We start from the raw sequence: 26,679 nt of genomic DNA on the forward strand, positions 1-26,679 counted from the left end.
TTTGGAACCCTTTCAACCTGTCTGAGAGGGTAGAGGTGGGTTGAAGTAGAAACATTACTCTAGAAGTAGACTCAAAAATGCTAAGTAGAAAATAACTGCATCCCTTAAACTGCCAGCTATGCTCATACTAACTACCCAGTATGCTGCAAGATCTTTTCTTGCTTATCTTTCCAATTTAGCTACAAGAAATAGAAGATTGTATCAAAAGCCCTGCTAAGCCAAGGTAAACAATATCCACTACTTTTCCTTATCCCCTCAGCCTGCTGCCATTTTATAAGAGTAGGCAACCAAAACGATCAGAAGTTACTTGCCTTTAGTACATCAACACTGATGGCTCCCAAGTACCCCTTCGTGCTTCATGAGTTTCTATAAGGACATCTTTCATAACATCTCCAGGATTAACATGAGGCTAAACAGCCTGAAGTCTCTGTTTCTGGCTTTTCCCTACTTCTGGGTGAGGAAAGTATACAAAAGCAACTAGTAGTTGTAGTTTATTTTGGGAAATTAATTGATGAGTAAGAACCCCACAGCACTATAAATAATCCATTAGTGTAAGGGCAAGAAACACCTCTTTCATCTACAAGAGTAAACATGGAAAAGTAATTTGCCAAATATTCTATGAACTGAGTACAGATCTCTACATGGAAAAAGAAAACTATCAAAAACATACAATATTGGTTTAGTTCCATGCGAACATTATGGCTTTGATGTCCTAACCCTATTACATCAATCTTACCCTTAAACCAGCCCAGTCATGCAGAGGTTTGTAACACTAATATTAAGGGATGACTGGAGTACAAATCTAAAGACATGACAAGAATCAGCAAAGCAATAGTTTAGGAAGCCATGTCCAACAGGGCAAAATTAATAATCAAACTGGTAAACCCTGAAGAATGCACTGCTCATACCAAGTTCATGGCACAGATGATTCATTAGCTGAAGGCTCTGTTCTGGTAACAGAGTTATGACAAGTTAATAGCCTGGTATTGGTGCCATTTCTCTTCCTGTTATTCAAAGCACAATACAGACAACAGCCAGAAAACACAGAATTGTAGGGGTTGGAAGGAACCTCTGGAGATTAAATAGCCCAACTTCTCTGCTAAAGCATGTTCCCTAAAGTAGGCAGCACCAGAAAATACCCAAGTGGATCTGAACATCTCTGGAAAAAAGGAGACTCTACAACCCCCCTGGGCAGCCCACTTCAACCCTTAAAGCGGAGAAGTTTCTCCTCCTGCCTGTATGCAACTTCCTGTTTCAGTCTGCACCCATTACTCCTTGTTGCGTTGCTGTTCACACCACTGAAAAGAACCTGGCCCCATTCATTTGACTCCTGAACTTTAGACATTTTATAAAAAGTGACAAGATGCCCTCCCAGTCTTCTCTAAGCTGATCTAGGTCTCTCAGCCTTTCCTCATAAGGGAGGTGCTCCAATGGCCCCTCATGTTCTTTATGGCCCTCTGTTGGACTTGTTCTAAGTGAGGTCAAAAAGATATCAAAAATGAGAAGATGAGAAATCAAGCAGAGATCACATCTTCTGAAGGGTAAGATAAACAGAACTTTGAGATGAAAGATTTTTCCACACCAACAATTGGTTGCCATGGCTATATAAGCGCATGTTCAAAAACTAGATTGTTATCATCAGTCTGAAGGAAACTGGAAGATACAGGAGAGGCTCAGTAGCCAGAGTTCCACATCCTATATGACATACAATCCCAGTTAGACTTCTTGATCACACATACCTAGGTTTTCATTAATATGGAAGAATGGAGTTAACAAATCCAGGAAAAAGAACAATCTTCTCTTCCTTTACAATCTCACACAAAATTTTGTTAGAACTCAATGGTTTTCTGTCCTTTTCTGCATCTCACCCAGAAGGTAATCAATGCCTACAACAAAGGAAGCCAAACATATTATTGCAGAGACTACTGCTTCACAATTAGAAACGATCGGCAGTCAGATAAAGCAGATGGAGTCAAACTTATTGCTAGTTGTAGCAGGAATTAGTCACAGCCAGCCATTTGCCACAATAATAAGGTTACAATAGTTAAAACACCTATGCTACCTGGAGCTATTACTCTTGGACTTAATTACTCTCATCATCAAGTCTTTGCTTTTTCTTTAACTTGGGTTTTTCTGAATGATGGCAACCATATTTGTTTAACTGGCTTTCTGGTTTGCAAATGCACATTGCCAGTACATCCAAAGAAACATGGCCATCAGGGTGAAGGAGGCAATTATCCCCTCTCTGCTTTGTTCTCCTGAAACCCACCTGAAATGCTGCACTCATCTCTGGGGGCTGACAAAGACCCATTGTAGCAGGTGAAACCACATCACAGATTAATACATAGCAATGAAGATTGGTTCAGAAGATTGGTGTGATCAAGAGACAAGATAGCATTAAGTTAATCCATTTGTCAACTTTCAGCATGACATTTAAGCCTCAGGAAAGAAGAAAATACTTCCCTGCCAAGCAGTGTTTCCTCTACCTCCCAGCAAACACTAACATATTTCACAGCTGTCAGAGTCCTAATTAATTCCATGTATTCATAACAACTTGTGCTGGTGGAAAATCCATTACCAGGAGTCTGGCAAAGTGATGCTAGAGGAAGACACACATAATGATGTACAAACCTAACAATAAAATAAAGCAAGAACCAATATAAGGGCATGTAGGAAGTTCTAAAAAACACACAAACTGCCCAGTAATTTATTGTGTGCAATACAAATGCATCAACTAAACTTTCTTTTCACGTAAATTCAGTATGTGCGGATTGACCAAAAATCCATTAGCTCTTAAAATATAAGCAGGCCAACCAGCACAGCACCCCAGTAGAACCATACCAGTCTTTGTTTTGTCAGGCTTTCACAGACAGCGTATAATCACTTGCACAGGACTTACTCCATGCTGCTGTTTAAGCTTATGGGCAATAGCTTCTACCCATCAACTTCTTCAGAGAAGGCAGGCTTCAAGTATGACAAAGAAAATAAACGTCAGGCATCACTGTAGGAATGGATCTACATAATGAGCATTTAACTGAGATGAAAAATAAGGCATTAGACTTCCAGCTCCTTCTGAAGGCAATAATACCATCTTTATTAACACAGTCAAATTATGGTCTGTTTCAGAGAAGCAGAACCAAGAGTCTCATTTACAATGATGTTTCCTTTAATAGTTATGTCACACACAGGTTTAAAAAAAAAGACTGATTCACACAGATGGACACTGTCATCCCAATAGTACTACCTGCTACAACCCACACGGACAGAAAAACGGGGACAGTTGTTTTCTTCATTCACTCTAATATCATTTGCTTGGTATCATACAATGCAGTTTCAGATGCTGGCTATTCAGTTGAAAGTAGCTTTAGTGCTAAGATAACACTCCAGTATTCAAGTCCATCTATGATTTTCTGTAGAGGTAGGTTGAGACCAGTTCTATTACTTCCAAAGAGAAATGCCACCCTTCTCACAGAGCTGAAGAAGTATGGTTCTGACTGTATGCTTTATGATACCACACATAACAAACCCAGATTTCAAACAAAAGATTGAGTGTGTTTTTCCCCTTATTTCCACAATAAAATATTGATGGAGAAACAATATTAATCTGTAGTCAACCTTCACCTTCTTAGGAGATTCTCAAACATAACTCCTTACAAACACTCAGTAGCTGACACAGCTTCTAAATGCTGACAAGTAAACATCCTTTATGAAACAAAAAAGACACACAAAAAAGCTTTGACTGCCCTTGGGAAAGTCATTTCTACACACACAAGAAAAATTAAGTTTTAAAATAGACATATTTTCTTTGAAAAGTCAGAAATACATAAGAGACCAAAAGAAAAAAAAGAGTTCTTATTCCAGAAAAATGCAGCTGACCAAAAGGAGTACATACTTCAACCAAAATACATACAAAACAGCTTTCTGAACAGTGATCATACAAAAATCTCTCTACTGACAAAGAACAGTCCAGATACAGTTTACCTTAGAGTATCAGATTTAACCAAGGGTAAGAAAATAATGCATGAACAAGATACTATAAAGAAGATAGCTAAGTCTCCTCAGTCATGTGTTTTAGTCATTAAGTCTTGGGCAAAACAGGGAAGTTTTACAGGAAGTAAACATACATAGCTGCAGGAAAAAGCTTATTCTAAGATCCTGACCTACACGCACAGGCAACATTTGATATCCACAGAAAGCAATGGAAGATCTGAGCATAGCCTCTCCCACCTGCCTGAAAAAGGATGCAAGTTGTTAAGGTATTCCTGCTCAAATACCAGTAACCAAAGCTGGAAATCCCAACCAGAAACAGAGAACTACTATTCTCTTCCAAACCCTGGAATACAAAGACAACCAAACTGCCAGCAGTATAGCTAGAGAGAGGAAAAAAACACGCTTAAAAAAGGGCAACAAACAGACAGTAAAGCCACTAAGCAAGACTGTCCCCAGAGAAAGCACATGTAACAGGCCTGAACAACAAATTAATTAATTTTCCTACTATATTCATTTACTCACCATTTGTTGTTTAAGTTAGTGAAGGGAATGCTCAGCTATCCTCTCCTCCAATTTCCTAGCGCAATCCTAACCAAGCTCAAGCTGATTATATCTTCCACAATTACAAGTTATGACTCTCAGCTGCGGTCTCTTGCAGCCATTCAGACAGTTACCCTCTGGAAAACAAGAAAATGGTGGGATAGGGAAGGAGAAAGTTTCATCATCTGTCTGAGTTAATGCTAGTGCAGCCTTATGCTAAGATACTGAAGATTCCATGTTTTATCTCCTTAAATAGCTACAGACAAAGCCTGGCTCACATTCTTATCATCTCCTCACACCCATGAACCATTCATGATTCTTCCCTTGCACAGCTTAGTCCCTCTGAAGCCCTTGAAAGGGGCGAGTGTATTTGTTTCCAGTTTCAGAAGTTAGTGCTGGTAGCCAACTAGCTGCTGGCAGCAAATGCTCCAGCCTCATGAAGAGGGTAGAATTCCCCACATTTGCTCTTCAAAAGGCCACCTGCACTCTCCAGGTTTAGCAGAGTAGAACTCTCTGCAGCTGGGGTTCATTACACTGCTACAAATGAGCTTGGCAAATCCTTCTTGTGAACAAATAAAAGATATTTTAAAAACAAAAAAGTTTACTGTATTGCAGTTGCAAGATAAAGTTATGATCAAGGAAAAAGAAAAACAGAAGAAACTCTTAAATATGGTTCTAAAAGTTTTTATTCAATACTAAAAAGTTAGAACTAAATAAAGAGTTCAGGATGAAAACCTTCAGATCCTGGAAGATTTGAGCTTGAGGATTTTATGATAAGATAAAACTATTGCAGGGCAAGGAGGGATGGAGCAGAAGACGTAGTTAATAAGAAAGTATGACCCAACTTTCAGCAGTAAATAAAGAAAATGTGTTATTTGTATTAGAACAGGTTCAGAAAAAAGAAAAGGGAAATGACTGGAAATCAAAGCTTTTATTCCTGTTGGAAGAAGTATGGGCAGTATTCTAAAACAATACATGAAGGAGTGGAGAGTACGGGCCAAATGCTTTGTCTGGTAGATAAAACTGATAACAAAATAGACCGCATAGGCTATAATTAGCTCTATGTTTTTTCTTGAATGATTTACTTTCAGAATTAGTAATATGTGTGAAACAGAGCAAGCAGGCTGTTCCCTGTTAATTTTTCCTCTGAATGAAGGTGTGTTCTTTGAGTGGAATGCTGCAACCATGGCTGCCATTTCAGCTTTCAGTTTAATTGTATAAATAGAAGAAAAACAGCTATGCCTCTAACGAACATGGAAAAATTGGCTCTGCTGTGATCTCAAATTCAGAATAAAAGTCACTGCCAAAGGAAAAAGGCTCTACTCTCTGGGTATAACTCTGTTTCCTATGGACATTTCTTCCAAAGTCTTGGAGAAATTCTGGTACTGCTTAAAACTTTAAGTGGTATTTCTGTTGTCAGCTGACTGAGAGCGGCCAGAGATCTCTGCTGAGGAAGAGCAACGCTCTTTCTCTTTGAGAAATATAAACACTAAATTTCTTCCCATGAAAGAGGAGAATGTAAGATCATAAATGAGGTATTTGTTATTTTATTTAAAGATTTGAGTCTTGCAAGAAACTAGCTTGCTTAGTTCTTGGTTATGCCTAACAGCAGTTAAAAATAAAATACACACACCATCACCTGAGAACAGGATTGAGGTTGTGTGCATGTGTGTTTACAATTCTGGAGGCTCTTTGCAAACACATATGGCTGTTTCATACACACTCTGTGGGATGTCATTATCTCAACTTGATTTGTATTGTTTACCACCCGTAGTCAAATATGATTGGTCTCATGCTGGTTAAAGCAAACAAGCTGCAATCCTGAAATGAAATACAGTACAGCAGAAAGTCCAGGAATATGATGTCATCAACAGAGGGATGAGTCTGCTCTATTCAGGGAGGGGCAGAAAATCAGAAGTTACACTCATTCATACAACAGAAGGAGCGTGGCTGCTCACTGAGAAGAGTTGCACTCAATTGTTTGTACTTCTTCAGTAGCAAATTTGCAGTCAAGGTACGTGTTTCCACTTCTTTTTCATGTGAAAAGTTGTCATTATCTAAATCCAGTAGTTCGTTACTTTTTCACAGCCGCTTCTTGAATTCTTAATATGTTTCTAGTTCAATTAGAAAAGAACTGGCATCATTAACATTCCAGAAACAAAAGAAGAAAATAATTATCACTGATGCAGTGTGCTAACTGGGCAGATTTTGCAAAGGTGAAATATCTGCAGGAAAAAAAAAGAGCTTTATTTCAGAGTGCTCAGGATGCCAGAGACACACGGAGTGTCAGATATGGGCTACGTGAGGGAAACAACCTGTTCTTTCTGGAGGGCAGTCAGAGTGTTCTATTTGTTTTAGCTATGAAAGAACAGAAAGTACAAGTAGCTAACTTCATTTTCAGCTGAAAACTTACCTAACAAGGACCAGGGAAAAGGCAGTGACAGTTCTTTCTGTGTGCCCTCAACGTCCTCTCACTGTTTGTTGTTCTGATTGTCAACTTTGTGCCACAGCGTGGATGTGTTTGTGCTGCCCTTCTGTCTCATCTGTATTGAATGAATGGCTAAGACTAAACCTCCTGAGTTATTTCTCATGTAACAAAGAAAGGTCTCAGCTCACCTTTGAATATCTCTATTGGTTTCCTTCTGATATTTATATTAAAATGAAAAAATACTGCAAAAGCATGATTTACAAAATGCTTATAAAAATAAAAAGCTTAGAACTGGAATTGTAATTAGAATAGTATAATAAAAGGACCAAATGTTGAAATATGTGCTACTCATTTTCCATTACTCAGTACTGTAAGCAGTAGGCTGTGTATAGTAACCGTAATAACATAATAGTCATGCAGCCGAAATAGTTCACAGTTTGTCATTAGAATCCTTGGTTCTGATATGTTGTATGTAATCATAGATGCCATCTCCTAAGCTTAGAATGTGTTTTATCTTGAACAGTTGTACATAGTTTTTTAGAGAAGCTTGATCAGAGCTAGAAGAAATTCATTAAGGAAAAAACTGAAGAGAAGCATATTCACACCTCAGAATCATTCAGACAGTTCCAAGTGTATCTATCTTTTCATTCTAAAGAGCACAAACACAGAGAGGAGATGAGTGTACTTAAGTTAATAAAGATGATGGGATAGCCAGAGCAGAGATAGCTCCAGAATGGTACTGTCAAATTTTCCACTGAGCCCTGTACAAGCTAGAACAAGATTAGGTGAGTATGTCAGAGTTACCTGAACATTTTGTACTGCCAACCCAACAGAAAAGCCCAGCCTTCCCTCTTGAGTTAGAGCTTCCTCAACTAAGGATCTCAGATCTACACTAGAAAAAAAAAAATCTCAGAACTGTATTCTCAGAGCAAGTGTTACCATGCTTAAAGTCTTTTCTCAGATAGAAAACAAGAGATACTTGAGAGTTTTAGCCTGTTAGTAATGAAGAGGCTAAAATTCAGCTCTTAAGAACAGTTGGGTTTAGATAGTCTATTTCTTCCTGGAATGAATGAGGCAAAAAGCTTTTAGAAACCCAAACTCCACTGCTTTCAGAGTAGGAAAAAAAGATCTTACTGCAAATCCAGGAAGACTTGTTAGTGAATTGAGCTTTGCTTTCAAAACAAACACATTCCCTCCTAGTAACCGTCAGCAACAAATGTACACCTGAGCTCATTAGCAGTGTTAATCAATGTGAAATTTAAAAGAGAGAGAGAATGCACATTTTCTGTCAAAATGTCATTTAGATAAAACCTGTTTCTTCTTTAAAAGCTACACGTAAGCCAGGCTTGTTCTTTTGTCACCAATGGTTTTTAGAACCTTCCCTCCACTCCAAACTTCTGGTTTTCCCCTGCCTTATCTAAACATTGGTCTCTTTTCCTTCTTACATACTTCAAATTTTATACACACACAGATGAAAGGCGTCCTCCTGCTCTGCTGATGCGTGACTGCCAACAAATAGGGCCTCAAAGTGGAGGCAGAAGCCGTCCTTAGCCCGTCCTCTACAGCTGGTGAGGCTCTGTGTACAGCTGCCTGCAGCCTCCAGCTTGTCCTTACACTATGGACCTGCACTGCTATTGCCTTTCTGTTTCTCCTTCCTGTGCTGTTGTAAAGTGTTTCTGATCAGGGAAAGGTTAAACAAGTGACTTTTCTTGAAGTGTATCTATTTCCTGAGCTAGTGATATATTTTGAGTACTGTGGCATCTGCAAAAGAGTCACAGTCTACAGCACTAAAGTGGGAACACACAGTGGGGTAGATGTCTTTAAAGAGACATTGCTGCATGACTCCTCACCTTTTTGAACCAGACAGCCAGGTGAGCTCCTATCCTAGCACAGCTAAAGAAGAAGACATCCCTTGGTGAACATCAAACAGAAAAGAGGTTTGGTTTGTCCATTAGAGACTGGTATGAAATCACAATGATCAAACAGAAAAGTAAGTACGAGCCAGCAGTAAGTACGAACCAGCAGTGTGCACTTACAGTCTTGAAGTCCAACTGTATCCTGGGCTCTATCAAAACAGGGGGGCAGGAAGGCAAGGGAGGAGGTTGTCTTCTGCTCTGCCCATGCGAAGCCTTATCTGGAGTACTGCGTCCAGGCGTGGGGCCCCCAGCACAATGGAAACATGGAGTTGTTGGAGTAGGTCCAGAGAACAGCCACAATGATCATCAAAGGGCTGGAGCACCTCTCTTGTGTAGAAACATAGACAAAGTTGGACTTAGCTTGGAGACAAAAAGGCTCCATGGAGACCTCATTGCTTAGAAGCAATACTTAGAAGCAATACTATTCAATTAGCAATACTAGCATAGTGAGGCTGAAGAGCATTCACCATGGTCCAGCACCTCACTGCAAGCCCCAGAAAGTAGAGAACAGACCCAAAGGAAACAAAGACCAGAAAGAATAGGAAAAATAACACAAGAAGCAAAGCTGCCTGCTGAAAGCAAGGTGTCTCCATTCTGATGATAAGCAAGCTCAGAGAATTCAGACATTGTGGAAAATCTCCATTACAAACTGCTTCAGGATTCTGCAAAAATGCTGAAGTGGTGGATTTTACTGCTTTCTGCTGCTGTGTTATATTTATCTCCCCTGTATATTGACTCTTCAGCTTGATTCAGCAGCTCTGGGCTTGTCTTTATGATCACTACAAATAATGAGAAACTTTCAGGTTTGCAGACCCTCTGGTGCTAAACCTTGCATGTTCAGGTATGCCAGCATGATGAGGGTGTTGCAAACAAAGCCAGGCTTCAAGCTCTTGAATTACCAAAGATTGGAGCTTCCTAAATGCAGAAATCAATTTCTCACACTCATTATCTGCAATAAACTCAGCAATAAGGAGAGAAAGCTGTGGTTAGAGCTCAAGGTGATTCTGATATTAACAGGATCTACATATGAATGCACAGAGGCAGAACTGTTTATAGCAGGTTTTACTCCTGCAAGTTATTTGGGAGCTGCATCCCCATGACCTTGGAGGGCCTTCTTCCGTTTCTTGCAGCCAGCTGAATGCTGAAGGGCTGCTGTTCTGGGGCCACAGGGCACAAAGGATGGGCAGCAGGCCCCCTCCAGAAGGCTGTTGCAAGCTCCTGCCCACACGCATGCAGCACACCCCAGCCACCTTTCTGGTGCAATGGTAAACTGCTCACAGACATCGGGCAGACATCTTATATTCTCCATCACTCTCTTCCTAAAATGGGCTAGGTCCTTCACTCTTTCTATTACGTTTATTTTCTTCTTAGACTACAGGTATTTTGAGGCAAAACTTACCTGTATACTTGCAGGGCTCTTGCACATTTATTACCACCTAAGTGCCAGGTCTCCCAGTTTAAAACAGACAGGACAGTAATAGCATCATCCTACAGCTTTTGCTCTGCCCACTCCTTCCAGCACAGGGTACTGAAAATCACAAACCATTTTTCCCAAAGTAAAGAGCAAAGCAGCAGGCAAATGGTTTGTGGAACTAAAAGTGACTATGAAATCTTTGTTTTGTGGAAATGTTCTTTCTTTTCTATCTATGCAGTCATAGGAATATAGAGAAACACATGCACAGAGGTTATTAGCATCTTGTCAGAGAAGTAAAATGCACGCTCCTCTATGTAATCACTATACCCACCCAGCTCTGTTGTACTCATTTCTATGCCATCCTCTGATTTGGTGCAATCCATCTCAGACTTTCTGACTCCAACATTTGGTTCCTGGTCCCCACATTTTATATTGCTACAAAAAATTATACGTATGTATTGTCATCCATCTGTGATGTGTCCATCCATTGTGATTGACACTTATATGTTTGCTTATTTCTTCTTCTTTGCTTGGGCAAGTATTATATTTTATTTATTACAGTTAATGCTGAAATATCCAAGTAATAAGAATCTGGGAATGACACTCATGAGCGGATTAATTAACAAAAATTCTTGTCTTCTTAGAAACCATTCTTTATAGAGATTTACAGCAAGTAAAAGAATCACATGATGGAAAAAAACCTTCTGGCAGCTTACAGAAGGGTGTTGGCTTAAAATTTGAGAGCTTTTTAAATGGTGTTATTCTTGCTTGTTTGTTTGTTTGTTTGTTTTTCTGGTGAGCTGCAGGTTCATTTTCAAAGTGATGCTATTCCAGCCTGGTTAAACCTACATAACAAATCTGACAAGAAGGCAAATTGTGTACAGAGGGGAAATTCACACTTGATCTAGATCTGTAACATATGCGCTTGTAAAAACACAGGTAGAGACATGTTGCATGAGCTATGGATTGTGTTCTCTCACATTCTACTTACATCGTTTCTCTGAGAAACATTTTTTTTTAATCATTCAAAAGTCACCTCATAGCCAAGAAATTCCAGCCAGCTGGCTCAGCAGGAGGAGTATTTCCCAGAACTAAAAGGAAGGAAAAGTCACAAAGTGAAGTCAGTTCGTCAAGGCATTTCCTGCTATATTTTGGAAACATCAGTCTTTTTCAGAAATGCAAGACAGCAATTTGTTTTCTTCCATAATAGAGTTGCTCTACCAATTGGCATCTAAAGTGTAAATATGGTGCTGCACAAGACATTGGGAAATTCATTCTTCTGCACTTGTAAAAAATCCAGGTTATATAACATTTTGAATGGAAATGCCAGGTAAAAACTCTTATTCATTTGGTGCATATTTGACACAAACAGAAATTCTTATTCATTCCTTTTTGCTTTCAAGCCCCTTTCTCTCTTGGGAGATTAAACTCCTATTTCCCTTCTTACCTTCTTTCCAGCATTCCTTCCTTCCTTCCAATTAGTAATATTTCTCCAGTGTTTTCTTTAACAGTGTTATGTTCTCTTCCAGAACTCACATCCCCTCATTTCCTCACCACCTGTTCCCAGCCTGCCACGAGACTTTTCTGTCTGCTGCGGAGAGCTGTTACATGCCACAGAGAGCTTTATATGCTACAGTGCCTGCAACACTGGAGGTACCTGAGTTCAAACGGGATGTGATTAAACTTAAATGAGAATATTTTTCAAAATTAACCAAGCTGGTCAGAAAGTAGAAATTCTGTTTCACATCAAAGTTGGGAGGGGCAAAAGGAAGAAATTCCCATCTGGAATGAAAGAATCTCAAATTTTTTTGTAGCAGCAAGAAACCAAAACATGTGCACTTGTTTGGGGGAAATCTGCCTGAAAATGGGCACCACAGAATTAAGAATTTTTTATAAGGCATCTTCCTTCTGAAGCAAGCTCCTTGTGTTTACTGTAGTGAGTTGGCCACTTTCATTCTCAATGTTTTTTGGAGCTGCTTCTCTTTGTTCACTTAATAAACTATTTGGACGGCCACTGAGCTCAAAAGCGAGTCTGGGTCTCATGCAGAGCCACAAACTACTTGTCTGTATATCTCCTTCATTGTTCAGAATCAGAAAGCACATCTCCAAAATCTTTCCTGTTATTTTTCCCAAATTATTTGTGAAAAAGATATATATATACATTTTTAAATCTTTTTCTCAAGAAATTTTCAGTTTTGGTTGTTTTTTTAACAGAAAAAAGGAAATTTGCCTTTTCTGACATGTAGGAAATCATTTCATACAGAGCTGCAATAATAGGTGAGGTATGGGAAGTTGAGATCCATGAATTGTTACTACTGTACAGACAGGACAGTATCTCTGATCTCATGTCATACTACATAGCCGCCCAGTAACAACCCAACGCCACTTGACTACTCAAGCTTAGAAGTATCTCTGCTTTTGCTAGATGTGGGTACAAGAATTCTCTGAAGGGGCTGAGGCATGTATTCAAAAAAGCTCCTTTCAAACAAAATCCTCACCATGTTTTTGCATTGGTACTCATAATCTCAAAAGAGCAGACAGACAAATCTTGGCAACTGCCTGTGCTCAAAAAATGTGGCCACAGAGTGAAAAACAGATTTTCTCTATCAAATTCCAGCAAGTCTCTGACCTCTCCTGCTGCTAACAAGGGAGGACAATAAATTAGCACTCGGTTCAATTTCAGAACACTGGCAAAGAACGAAAAGGCAAAAATAAGATCATAATCCAAACACTGTTTGTTATAAATTGGTGCTATAAATCGCACCAGTTCTCAGCTGGAGAAGTATCCTGAGCCTTCCAGACCACACAGAGTTGAAAAACACATGACTGCTTATACAATCTAGTTAATCACCAAATACTTATCAACATTTATTTGAATGCTTCATTCTGCATTTCCATAGAGATATTGTGCACGTCCACATAAAAGTTGTCATCACTGTTCTGCTATGTTTTCAGCAGGAAAACACACTATTTTGGGGCGTGTATTCAATTTTATTGGTGCTGGCTTTCAAAATGACTGAAATGCAGTCTGAGGTTCACTATAGTTATTCTCTCTCTCACACACTCATTTTAAGTATATATATGGTTTTGAACTTTCCTCTGTGATGTACTCATTGTGGTAATTTATATCCTATTAGCTGAAAACTTACCATTTCCAATTACAAATGCTTCATACATTTGCTAAGGCAGGAACAGAGACACAAAAATAATATGAAATGACTGCCACAGCTACTCAGGTATAAACAGAGGTGGCCAAGTTTGACCTAGGAAGTGGCAAGACAAAATGGCTTTCTGAAGTTAGCACTGAATTGAAATTGAATTACAGAGTTTCTTCTCCTTGAGAAAGGAACTGTCTGGTACTTGGTTCTCCAGAGAGTACAAAATAGAAAAGAAAACCTACTGTTACATAGTTAATCAGACTTTCCAGCCTATTCTGTTGTCTGAGCCCAATTTAAAGTTTGAAAGCTGTGCCTTTACTGGATGACGATATCCATATATTGTATGCTTTTTTGGGAGTTATTAAGGCATTCTGTTAGTATTAGCTTCTAGAAAAGACAGATTCTGTGTGTGATATTTTCAGATATCTGTATGCACAGACCCAACAGCTTGCTGGTGAGATTAAATGTATCTGCAGATGAAATCTTAGTTGCAGCAGGACAAAGTGTGCTGTAAAAATGTAGCAGAGTCTGATCAACTCAGAGTAGAACCTACTGGAGATAGCCTTTTTCTCAAAAGTCCTAGTTGTGAGCTTCACTTGTGAAAACGTGCAGAAAATGCTGCATTATTGTAAATGCCATTAATATCTGCATAAACATGGTAGTAATTGGAGTCACTGGAGGCAAATCTGCGTTTTTGCCTAAATGGCTGTTAAAACGCTCTCTAGAAGCTAGAAGCAAAGTACTTTCAGGGCACAGAGCCATTCATTTGAAAGGCAAATCTCAACATTAATTAGTGCACAACGGAAGTAGCATGAATAAACATTATTTGGCCATTAGACCTTCACATTTTACCTAGTCAGAAGAACTTAGAGCTGAAACCAAGAAAAAAATGCTGTTAGGAGAAAGGAATGGCTAGACAGGACCAAAGTCTGGTAGGAGTAATGTAGAGCTGAAGAGGACATCCACTTGTTCATCGATGAGGGAGCCTTAAGTGGAGTCTCATACTCTGCTGAGCAACTCTTCTGAGCAACCAATACAGCAAGGCAAGTAAAGGAGCATCAGTTGCTCTGTTTTCCTGGGAACAGAAATACTTCAGAATTTACAGGTTTTTTTTCCTGTTATTATCCCACCTCTGTTGCTGTATTCATATTGTCCAGTGCTTTCTGCAGGATATTCCCACTTTACATGGTAGAGAAGATACCAAGAATTTATGCTTCTTGGTATGCTTCATCAGTGTTTTCCTATTTATCAGCCAAGTAAAAATAAGTGAATGAAGGCGGGTTCGGTTTATATTTCCTCTGATATTTTGCCTATATATATATATATATATATATACACATATATATATTTCACAGAGAAAACACATAAAAGTAAAATAAAAACAACCCATTGCCTCTAGCTCATCTCTTTTAGCTGTTGCCAAGGTACCGCAGCGCTTTGCATAGCATTCCCAGTGTCCCAAAAGACAAGAAGCAGGAATTTTCTTTAAAAACAACACTAATCCAAAGTCCAACACACTGAGTACTTCATCAAAATTACTCATTTAAAATACAGAAAATTAACTATTTTTCTGATTTTAAGTATATTTCATTGTTAAGCATAATTTTATGTTTCAATCATTTTTTCCACAACAAATCATCATCTTCTCTTGTTCAGCTGTTAAAACCTGGTTTGTTTCAATAGACTAATTCCCAGGAGACTCTTTTCATTCTCTTCTTTTGCTGTAATTCTGCATTTCATTTTATTACCATAATTCTCTATTTTATAGTCCCTATAATGCTCTGCTAAGCTTCAAAATTTGCTAGTTTGTAGTAACATCAAATGCCAAAGAGTCCCCAGCAGCGTCTGGGGTTATTTCAAGAACTCCAAGGTATCTTGCATGGCTCCAGAAGCACATGCTTCTCAGAGGTACTATCTCATTGCAAACTACCCATACTCAAGCATCTGAATGGCCTCCCACACACTTGGCTGCAGCTGTTCTTCAAAATAACTGTTTTTTTTCTCCTATGCATCTCCCCTGCTATAATGACTTAATGTCTTTTCTACAGTCTTCCAAATCTCCTCCTCTCCACACTTCTCCCTATGATCACCTAAAGAGACAAGTGTAGCAACATAAATATCTGAAGGTATATAGATAACACACATTTGAAATGTGACTCCAACAGTCCGCTGTATCACACAACAGCCTACATGGTAGTAATGCTGATGGGAGGACATTTGTACTATATGATCCTGTAGGTCCCTTCCAACCTTGTGATTTTATTATTCTATGACAAGCAGATGTGTCTGGGCACATGTCAGCCCACAGCATCACCTCCCAACCTAGGAATCCAGGCTCCCTTCTACCCTCTCTGAAAAATCAGTCAGTTAAAGTCAGCTTTCAAGATATCAGTTTGGAAAAAAAAGTATTATATAAAGAGCCTTATCTCACTTGATTGAGGTTCTGTTCTTACCACATCTTTCTTCAGTTGATTACAACAGCAAGTACTGAAAGTGTGTGTGTCCCCATCCCACCCATGGGACAGAATAGTAGTCTATTTTGGCCTTAGACTCCTTCTTATTGAGATAATTGCTCTAATAGAATACGTATTTTTCCTTTTTTATCAAACATAATTGACCCTTAGCAGTAGTGTAATGGCTGCTGTTCCATGGTGTGTTTCAGCTTTACACACCAGAGAATCTCTAAAATCTTCCATTTTAAGAAGTAAAAACGTTATTTTTTGTTTATTGCCTTAATTTTGTGATGAACTGGAGATTGGTTCTCATTAAAAAGCTTTTCCTTCTACAAGGTTATTTTTGTCCCAAGTTCCTCTATCTGGTTCAGCATAAAAGCTCATAAAACTGAAGAGTAATTGTGGGGGTAGCCATAGGGTGGAAAGGAACAGCAGAGGAGAATGAACAGGAACTGCTTAAGCCAGCATTGCCACAGGAAGTATCTGCTGATTTACAATATCATGTGAGCTAAAGCCAAGTAAAGGCTACTTATACAAAGGGCGGAAATTAGAAATGAGTCACTGAGGCCATAAAAGCAGAGAATAAATCTTTTCATCATGAAACTGAAGGTAAGAATTATTACTATTATTATATATAATATTATTATATTATTATTAAGAATTATTCAGGCACTTCTTCTGCCTCTCCATAATAATGAATACATTCTCAGTAAAGCAGAATTAAAAGGATATTCTGAGTAACTTTCAGAGCACATTTCAAAACAGCCACACAGTTCTACATTTTTGATATTTGGACACAACTCAAATGCTTGCTAAGGCCAAAGAGAGGGCAACAACCAATCCCATTGCTCTTGGTCTGGATGGAAACAAGAGAGTAAATATAATGGGGACAGATGAGAAAGATTATTTTTGAAATAGTAAAAGTTGAGAAAAAAAGTTGAATGAGCAGCTTTGGAATTAAACCCTCTAAATGTGTTAAAATGAAACCTACATATCCTTGGATGGCAAATATTTATGACCTGTCAGATGGTCTCAGATGCAGCATTTAGAGGAAGTTTTGTCACATCTTATTTTCTTAAGTCAATAAATTTTAATATTATAGGCCCTTAAGAAAGCAGAAGTAATACTTTCACTCAGCAGAAAACAGACTTTCTAGTAAGAACCATGCTGCAGAAAAGCCACCCTTACCAACAGCACCCTTTAAACTCATGTTATTTCTCATCTCAGTAACAGTAGATCTGTCGGGAAGGTGCCTTTTTTTCTTCTTGTGGCTCTGACAGCTCCACTGTTGCCTTTATTGTAGTTTTTATAGCAGCATGAAGAAGCATGGCTGCTAGACTGGTGGGCACTACCAAGGGACAGTTGGCTTCCCAAGCTGTTTTCAGGGATATTAAGGAGGACAAATCCTCAGAAAAATAAATAGCATTGGAACAGCCTCAGGTTTGCATGGGTCTGGAGATTTAGACTGAAGACTGTGGCAGGTCTTGGGTGTTCTGCTGTTTCTTTCTGCTGCTGATCTTTCTTCTAAAAAAAGCACGTCTCTAAAGTCTCACATTTCAGAAGCTGGCCAATGCCACTCTCAATTTGCAGCCACTCAAAACTATTTTATTCCTCACAGATTTTCTGCTCTTCCATACCATCATCACCTGGTTGTATATAAAGCTATATGTACATATGACAAACCAGCTTCTGGCAGTACTTAGATAAACATAAAATACTATTTAGGATGATTCCACATATACTTCAGTGTGGATTTCAGCTGGGTGTTCTACCCAGCCTTCACAAGGCCTTTGTTCTGAATCTTTATCATTGAAATGAATTTTGGGTCTGGATACCCAGCTCCCAGGCACTACCACCAAATAGGTCTGATATAATTGCTTCCATAACCGTGACAGCAGGAGATAATCATTGCAGGGAATAGGACAGGCACAAATTGCTTCTTTGTAATCTCATAAAAACATTGATTTACATTCTGATAAATAATAAAACCTTACCTGAAACAGCTTATAAGAGCCCTGAGGTTGAGTACAACATCAGTATTATACCACTTTATTTCAGGGCACACAATCTGGAGGCATGAATAGATTACTGCAATAACATTTGTCTACAAAATGAAACATGCTGTTTCATTTTAATTGAATACTCTTTCTCTAAGTTCAGTGCATGTACCCCATTAATACAGGAAGAAAAATGAGCATCTGCCTTATGCTGTTAAAAAAAAAAAAAAAAGAAAGAAAGAAAAAGAAAAAAAAAGAAAAGAAAAAAAAGAGGCTCTGGGCGTTATGATTTCGGTGTAATGATTCCAGGCTGCCTGTCTTCTTCTGTGCATGCCCTGCCTGCATGAACCCCTGCACCATGCCCTTACTAACATAACACACCCTGTTTGCCTGAACCACTCCATCATTTTTGAAATGTCACGGAGAACAGGAGAGATGCCAGAGGAAAGCCAATGTTTCTTCAGTCTTCAGAAAGGGCAAGAAGGATGAGCTGGGAAACTTCAGGCTTGCCAGCTCATGATCTAGGCAGTACAGATTCTGGTGACTAGAAAGTGTATTCTATTGTGTACAGGGAGGGAATGTTCAAAGTTTGCCTTGAATAAAATTGAATCAAACCTCCTGGCAAATTTTTTGGTGGATAAGAAGCCTTATAATGGCTCAGAGAGGTAGACATGTCTTAAGAGGCAGAGCATGGACACAGTGTGACACAGTGGGAGAGGGGTGTAGTGGTTCCTTGTGCTTATTCCAAAGTGACATGACAATGGTTAGCTGACCCTGATCTCAAAAAGGAAAGGAAAGGAGAAATTTTTCACGTCTGTGTGAAAAGCTGATAAACTGTGTAAACCCAGGACAACAGCAGTAGCTGTCAAGCACTCGGTGTGAAGACATTTGATAAAAACATAACTGCAAGGATAATCGGTCCCTGTTAAGTTTTAAGCTGTATCTACTATTGCTTGAGGGCAAACGAAGGAGTGTTTATTGTAGGAGACCATAAATTAAAAATGAAAGCATGGAGGCCTGCAGTGACTCATTTCAACCCTAAGATCTAACCAATGTAATTCGTGGACAATTTGATCATACCAGGATGTGGCTATAATTTACAAATAAGAGAAAGCATAAACTTCATAACCTGAAATATTACATCATGCTTGTAATTTCAGTACTTTTGTAATCGGGAATACTGCCATAGGCTAAACAGTCTTGCCTCAAGGAATGTTTATGCTATATTTTTGTTGGTGTAATTTAAACATCTCATCATTAATTTAGATACCGAGAACAAAAAGTCCATAAACTATTAAACACTGAGTATTCTGGCTAAGCTTAAGACAGATAGCCCTCTTCCTCCTATTTGGTCTCTAATACTTTCATTTACATAATAGTTCATACTTAGCTTTCCCAGTCCTCAAGAAACAAGAAGCCAAGAAGGTTGAGGTCATATGGCAACAGTTTCTATATTGTGCTTTGTCCCGTGTTCTTCCTGACTATTTCTCCCTATATCTCAGCACACTAGCAAATATTTAGCATAGTACAACAAAAGTTTAACACCACTGTCAGAGGTACCCAAATCTGATTGTGAAAAATATTCACTTGGTGCACCGTGGCCATTTCTCCATTTGGAGAAGAAAAGATCTCAGCTTTCCTGGAACTCATTCATGTCCATTAGTACTATTAATTGGATTCTGAGCTTTTCCCCCCTGCATCTGCATTCCTTATTTTTCAGCTCTTGATATTTAGAGGGCTTACCATCGTGCTTCATCATATTCTGCATCTCCACCTTCACACCATCCATAGGCTATAGCATGTACAGCAGTGCTGTGAAAACCTTAAATCCTCACCGAATATTTATCTCAAGGATTCCTGGACTCTGGGAATTATCTTTGACTTTCTGCTCCTCTTACACCTCTCTTGTTGTATCCCCCATCCTTCCCAGGATGATACATACAAGACCATTCTTGATCAGTAGAAGAACCCACCAGGTTTCCAGGCAGAGCCACGAGGTGTGAATGTCTGTTCACAGCTCTCAGAGTATTCAAGTCATGGCATTTGTGACTGCCACCTTTTGGGGTGCCTCTTCCCTTACTTGTAAACAATCCAGGACCACAGAAATTACAGTACATGACCCTCTTCTTCCCAGTCTCTTTGTGAGTGTACCTTATTTGCAGAATCAGCAGGATCGTGCCATTGCTCAATATACAACTGCAATAGCCAACCCCTAAGCCCCGCTCCACTGCTTGGGACAGTGTTTGAAAATAGTAGAGGACTGGGTGCCACCTGCCCAGGCAAGGTATGGCTATCTGCCACACAAGCCATGCTGCAGCCTCTGACTACCAAAACTTTGCCATTTATGCCCAATAGTACTAGCAACAGCAACAAATGAAAATCCTGGAACAACAAAAAACAGTGACTGACAATGTACTTATCTGACTGTAAAGGATGAAGTATCCAATAATAAAACGTGAACTTCAGCAGTACAAAATTCAGCTCACTACAACAGTCCTTCCTAATCAGTAATAGTAAACTGCTTCTACTAGACAGTTTACACCAAAATCACCAGATAAAATCAGTTCCAGGTGACACATTAAAACCGCTTTGCATTGTCCACACTATGTCTTTGTGAGGGGACTGCACTTATTTTCACTGGCCTCAGAATAGACAATGACAAATCAATCTCTTTTCTAAATTGATGTTGTGTAAATCATAATTTATTCAGTAAGCACATAGTTTAAATGATTTTTTCCCATGCTGCAGAGAATAGCCCCAGGCGATTGTTTAAATAGGACATGTAATGATGATTATCACATTTTACACCGTTCACGCCCTCATTTCTAACAATGACAGAAGGGTCTGAGCTAAGGACCAAGGAGACAGATCAGCCAGGAGCTGCACAGCACAAGCTTTGGTCACATTCTATCTCCCGAAGTCTGTTTCTAGACCACAGTAATGTGACAGAAGTAACTTATTCTAAACAATTCTTGGTCTTCCCTTTCTAAAGCACAATCATTTAAAAGATGAATTAAAGGAAAAATATCATCAATCATTGGGCAGTTTTTGTGCTTCCGTTTGCTGTAAAATTAATTCCTGGTTCTCGCTTTCCTATTAGTCATAACTATGAGAAAGAGGCATAGAAAATGCCAACAGTATCATAGCCTTTATGACTTTGAATTACTAATGAATGTCTTATTAAGTAACTGCAGATATTCAACCTCAAAGAATTTCATAATGCACTTAGTTCTTGCTGCTGCCTGCTCCTGGCAGAAACAACAGCTTCTGCTTACAGCATCACCCAACAGAACTTCTGTTCTCAGATGACCTTCTGTTGGTCCATTAGCAATTCACTTCACATTTTTAGAGCATGAAGTGCCAGGAAAAAGGGTTACAAAGAGGGTGTGTGAGAAACTGGCTTGCTCAGCCCAGAGTGGAGGGGGTTGAGAGGGGCTTATGACAGCTTGCAGCTCCTCACAGGGAGGGGTGAAGCAGCTCTGTATGACAGAAACAGGGCCAGAGGGGACGGTAGTAAGCTGCCAGGGGAGGGGCAGCTGGGGGTATTGTTTCATCCCTAAATGTTCTCAGTCTCCCTTGTTTTATCCAGTTGACCTGTACTGCCTGACACTTGTGTTGTAAATTTTATGGTTGAGAGGTTTTGTTATACTTAATGAAATGCAGTCTTGATCTTTGCGTTTGGTTCCCAAGCACTACAGTACTTAACTAAAATAAACATACAAAATATGGTCATCATTTTTCAGCAGTTCTTAATCTAACAGCCAAATGTCAATGTGCATACCCAGCACTGACTTTTACCAACCAACTAATGCAGTAACCAGAACATGAATGAGAACTTAATCCTTCCAGGAATTACAGATGTTTTCACTGCCAAGTTACCAGATGAGTCAGAAAAATGTTTTAGTTAAAAATACATCTGAAAAGCTTCCAGTAAAACAATAGTATTATCAGAGGTATTTTAAAGACCTGGAATAACACAAGCAATATTGCTGTCATCTAGTCCAGATAACTGTGCATACAGGCCTGGATTCTTATATTTGGTCAGTCAGTGTCTCAGAAACATAGCAATAATTACCACAGCTAACATTTTAACAGCACCAAGTGGAATATGGACATTCAATTGTTTGATCCTAGTAACTTTTAAACACATATCTGAGATTTACGTCCTTAAATAATTCCCTATAAGACCCTATGCTGTTCTGAATGTTTACAATACAACACCTGGTTTTCACATTGTGCTCTTACAGTCAAATTAGCTCACTGAAGCTTTACTGCATACAGGCAATAAAATCAGAATATCCCAAGTTGGAAGGGGTCCATAATGATCAAGTCCAACTCCTAAGATCTTTGCTTACATGATGGCCACTGTCTTTGCCAACCTGCCAACTCACCTAATATGGACCTATTAAACCTAGATTCCCTTCCAAAGGTTGGTACCATTCATCTCTTTTGTGACTTGCCTGCAGAAAGAGATGCAAACACAAGTACAGAAATATGCAGGCGATTCCAGTGAGCTGACAAAGCCACACTGCTTCCAAATACTAATGTACTCTGTGAGAGGAGACTTTTTATAAAAATAAGGAGCAGTGTGGAGAGAAAACACCTTTGAATTCCACCAGTTCTAGTTTTACAGAAGATAGAAAATGCTGAGAAACTTGCCACAAGCCTATGAGCTTTCCAGGTGAAAGCATGAGTCTCACAGTGATGCATCTCTCCTTTGGGAGACTATGAATATTGATACACAAAGATAAGAAAAGGAAGAAATCATCACCCTCATCAAAGAATTACAAAGAAAAAGAAGAAAAAAGCAGTGAGCTAGCAGTCTCATTTTACCTTTTTTTTTTTTGTTTGTTTTCCCTCTCTCTCTGCACAGGAATGGTTACCATCACAACTGAAAACATTATGCAACTTTACAATGCTACTGTCACACAGGAGTTTACCATCAGTCCTGCAGGTTTCCACAATAATTCAAGTGTGAATCAGACGAATGGATTCAAATGTATTAATCCAGATACAGTGAAATGGCTAGAGACTTTTCAGCCTGGATTCCTTTGGATTATATTTATCTTGGGAACAATAGAAAATGCCTTTGTTCTTATCGTCCTTTGCTTCCACAAGAGTCGCTGCTCTGTGGCTGAAATTTACCTAGCAAACATGGCATTTGCTGATCTAATGTTTGTTAGTTCTTTACCCTTCTGGGCCATTAATATTTCGAATGGTTTTGAGTGGCCTTTTGGCCTCTTCCTCTGTAAAGCTGTCAACACAACCAGCTACATGAACTTTTATTCCAGCATTTATTTTCTGACATTAGTGAGCATTGACCGCTATCTCGCCTTGGTAAAAACCATGTCTCTGGGACGGATGCGGCGAACAACCTGTGCCAAGTGGAACAGCTTTATAATCTGGATGTGTGCATTGTTCATATGCTTACCTACAATGATATTCCGAAACTTGCAGTATTTCAAAGAGTTCAACATCACAGCCTGCTCTCTTGATTATCCAACCCCCTACTGGCACCCTGCAAACAATTGCCTGCTGAATACTGTGGGCTTCTTGATCCCACTCTGTGTAATCACCTACTGCACCACTCAGATCATCAAGGCCTTACGAAGTAATAATTTACAAAAACTGAAGTTAATCCAGACAGAGAGGAAAGCCACCTTGCTGGTCCTTGCTGTGCTCTTGTTGTTTGTCATTTGCTGGCTTCCATTCCAGATCAGCACTCTCATTGACACAATCTGCTACATAGCACAGAATTTAGAATGCCTTGAAGAAATCAATGACATTGTGACCCAGATAGCAATCTACTGTGCCTTTAGCAACAGTTGCTTGAACCCAGTCCTGTACGTTATCGTTGGGAAGCACTTCCAAAAGAAAGCAGTGGAATTCTACAAGGAATTGATCCCAGAAAGGTGCAGAAAATCACAGTCTGTGAAGACAGAAAACTCCCTGGACACTTTAAGAACTTCCATTTCAAGTGAATATCTAAGGAAAAAGTCTGTTTTGCCATTATCACAATAGCAAAATTTGTTCATAATGGAAAAAATAAGTAAACAACACTTTTAACATATCAGTCTCCACTAATATTCATCTGCTTTGGGCCAGCAGAATGAACACATAGCAACATTCATCATTTGAGGGAAAGGTTTGATCTTAAAGCAAACTCAATACAGTGAATTGTTTCTAATACTACTGGTCATTCTTTTGGTAGAATCATTCTTTGTAGCATATTTACATTTTCATGGCTGAATTATAGTTTTTTGCATGTATCATTTGAAATGATTGTATTTCTGTGGAGTATAAGTGTCAGAATGCACGTACAGTTCTCTGAATAGAGTCCCAGTCTAGAAGCTATTGTAAGGGTCATGCATCTACTTATGGTACCTATACCCTTGGATAGAGTGCATTTTTTTGATAGGAGGGAGGCATATTTCTTTAAGTTTAAATGAATCTAGCAGGATTATTATTGAAATGGATTTGCAAATATGGTCATCTTCTGAGCTTTTCTTTTCTCTGTGCCAAAGTAATTTTATTCACTTGATTAACAAGCTGGGCCTTCTTGCAAATGCTCTGACCGCTAGGATCAGATTTATATCTGCCTGTATGTATGGAACATGGTTCAGAAAAGGCAGTGCAGTAAAAAAAGGAAGGCTGCAGCCAGCTTCACAAAGGCAGTGGAGCTTTCTTTATAGCAGGAGGCTTTTTACTCCTGCAGTGGGGTAAAGCATTCACTATAGAGAGCTCCTTTGGAGTTAATGTTATTTACATTCATACCTGTCCTTCAGCTCAGAAACTTGTTTTTGAATATTCACAAATCATAATTAATATTTGCAATATTATTTCATGGAAGGATAAATGCTCAGCACAACAGGCTGAAGAAGAAATAAAATATAGTGGAGAGCATCACCTCATTGCCTTTGAAAGATGACTGAAGATTACAGGGGTCTTTAATGCTAGGAATACTCAAAATATGGCATTTTCAGACTCTAATACTACCCAAATTTTATTTATAGAGTTAGTCTGATTAAGATACGAGATAAAAATTCATAAATTAGACTGAATTTAAAAATGAAAGAATTTTACATAGAAGAAGCTCAGTGTTCTTAATAGCCAGTGAGCACTTTTACTTCTAAGAACCTATATCTAAAACCAAGCTGGAGATGATCTAAAAGCTTCTGAAATTAACAGAACCTTCCTGTTCCTTTCAAAGCACTTAAAATTCCTAAGAAATAGAGTTTTGAGACATCAGTAAACTAAAAATGCTAACGCGTGACCTCTATTCATGAGAGCTAGAATGGAATAATAAAGTTCAATTCAAGCCAGGAAATCTGTATTGAACCTTCAAGTAATTAAACTATAGAAATTCTCCTGAAGTTTGTGAACATGCTATAAAAACTACAGGATTTAAATGGCTGCGGATAATTTATAAACAATTTGTATTGGTTTCATTTAAACACGCATTGTAATTCTATGTCATAAATATTTCTACTGTTTGTTCTAGATATTGTCCTAGATATCTGTGATGAAACACTGCAAGTCTCTGTTTTCTCCAGTGTTACCAATATTGTCTTGTTCACGAGCATGTTGTTCATATAACCCTTAAATGAAACCATAGAGAGGTTATGGGGAAAATGGAAAAGAATTTTGAGTATTTGGTACTGACAAGTAAAATATGAAAATGTTATGACATGTAAAGAATATGACATTAATTTAAACTATGTAAATAAATAGATGTGTTATTTTGCTATTCAGTAAATATACACAACAGAAAATAAACTACCTTAAGATATGACAGTGTTTTGTTCTCTAACTTGAGTTCTCTTACTTAGGAGGGACTTGTCAGATGTGCAACTGTTAACAGATACTTTCCTTCTTTCACTCCCTGTTGTACCAAGAGAAGGCAAGTTGAAAGAGTAGAATTTTAGCTACTTTAAATGCTTTGGGTCACTTTTCTTTTGGGTCATCCCATTGGATAAAGATACTGGAATCCTTTCAATAGCTTTTCTTTGCACCTTGGTAGCTCAATTTCTCATGAAGCAGCAGATGCACCTTTTCTTTCTGAGGTCTTGGAGCACCCAAGAACCTGTAGGTGCCCTCCACAGCTGTTTGCAGGATGGGCTGCCTGCCTAAAGCCTTTACTCTTCTATGAAAGCATAGATACCAACAGAAGGCAAAGACTTTCCATCAGACTCTGTAGACTGTAGAATGCAATAGGTTGGTTTCCAAGTCACCCACTTTCTAGACCTATCACATATTGTCTACTACTGGCATATACCTGTTATGCAGGTAACAAAGTAAAAACAGAGGAACAGCGACTGTATGAAAACCCAGCTGAAATTTTAACAGAATAGTTCAAATGGAAGGGACCTTCAAAAACTGTGAAGTCCAACTACCTGTCAACTTCAAGGGTAACCTAAAGCTAAAGCATTGCCTAAATGCCCCTTCACAACTGACAGGCATGGGGCACTGCCTAGGAAGCCTATGCCAATGTTTGATCACATTCACAGCACAGAAATTTTTCCTAATGTTCTATGCTCTGTGCCATTCCCACCCTTTCTATCAGTTCCAGGATCAGAGCCAGGCACCTCCTGCTTCTTATCCTCAGGGAACAACAAGGTCTCCTCTCAGCTTCCTCTTTTCCAGCGCCCTCAGCCCCTCTTGACAGGGCATGCCTTTCACTGTCACACCTTTGCTGCCCTCCACTGGACACTTCCAAGGACTTTAACAATCTTTTTAGCCTTTGGAGCCTAGGTCTGCAACACCACATGCAACGTCAAGCCACA

General features: G+C 39.0%; 1 protein-coding gene and 1 long non-coding RNA gene across 6 annotated transcripts in view; one reads left to right on the top strand and one right to left on the bottom strand.

The window, feature by feature from the left end:
* Window positions 1-1,745: 1,745 nt before the first annotated feature.
* Window positions 1,746-26,679, bottom strand: part of LOC107315221 — a 46,429-nt gene continuing 21,495 nt past the window's right edge. The window contains exons 7-9 of the long non-coding RNA XR_001555819.2: window positions 8,995-11,379; window positions 4,513-4,667; window positions 1,746-1,886 (exon numbers count right to left, since the gene is read on the bottom strand). This is a non-coding gene — a long non-coding RNA (uncharacterized LOC107315221). The remainder of the gene's footprint in view (window positions 1,887-4,512; window positions 4,668-8,994; window positions 11,380-26,679) is intronic.
* Window positions 6,296-25,690, top strand: BDKRB2 (bradykinin receptor B2). 5 transcript variants are annotated; one of them, XM_015865332.2, is made up of 4 exons: window positions 6,297-6,544; window positions 8,430-8,526; window positions 11,818-11,941; window positions 22,770-25,690. In XM_015865332.2, the coding sequence occupies exon 4, from the start codon at window positions 22,772-22,774 to the stop codon at window positions 23,915-23,917; it is 1,146 nt and encodes a 381-aa protein (XP_015720818.1). In that variant the 5' UTR covers window positions 6,297-6,544; window positions 8,430-8,526; window positions 11,818-11,941; window positions 22,770-22,771; the 3' UTR covers window positions 23,918-25,690. The 5 variants fall into 5 exon arrangements, with proteins under 5 accessions (XP_015720821.1, XP_015720818.1, XP_015720817.1 ...); XM_015865331.2 differs by lacking the exon at window positions 8,430-8,526; XM_015865335.2 differs by lacking the exons at window positions 8,430-8,526; window positions 11,818-11,941 and having other exon boundaries at window positions 6,296-6,544; window positions 22,770-25,688.

This window comes from Coturnix japonica, chromosome 5, assembly GCF_001577835.2.
Source record: "Coturnix japonica isolate 7356 chromosome 5, Coturnix japonica 2.1, whole genome shotgun sequence".
NCBI classification, from domain to species: Eukaryota; Metazoa; Chordata; class Aves; order Galliformes; family Phasianidae; genus Coturnix; species Coturnix japonica.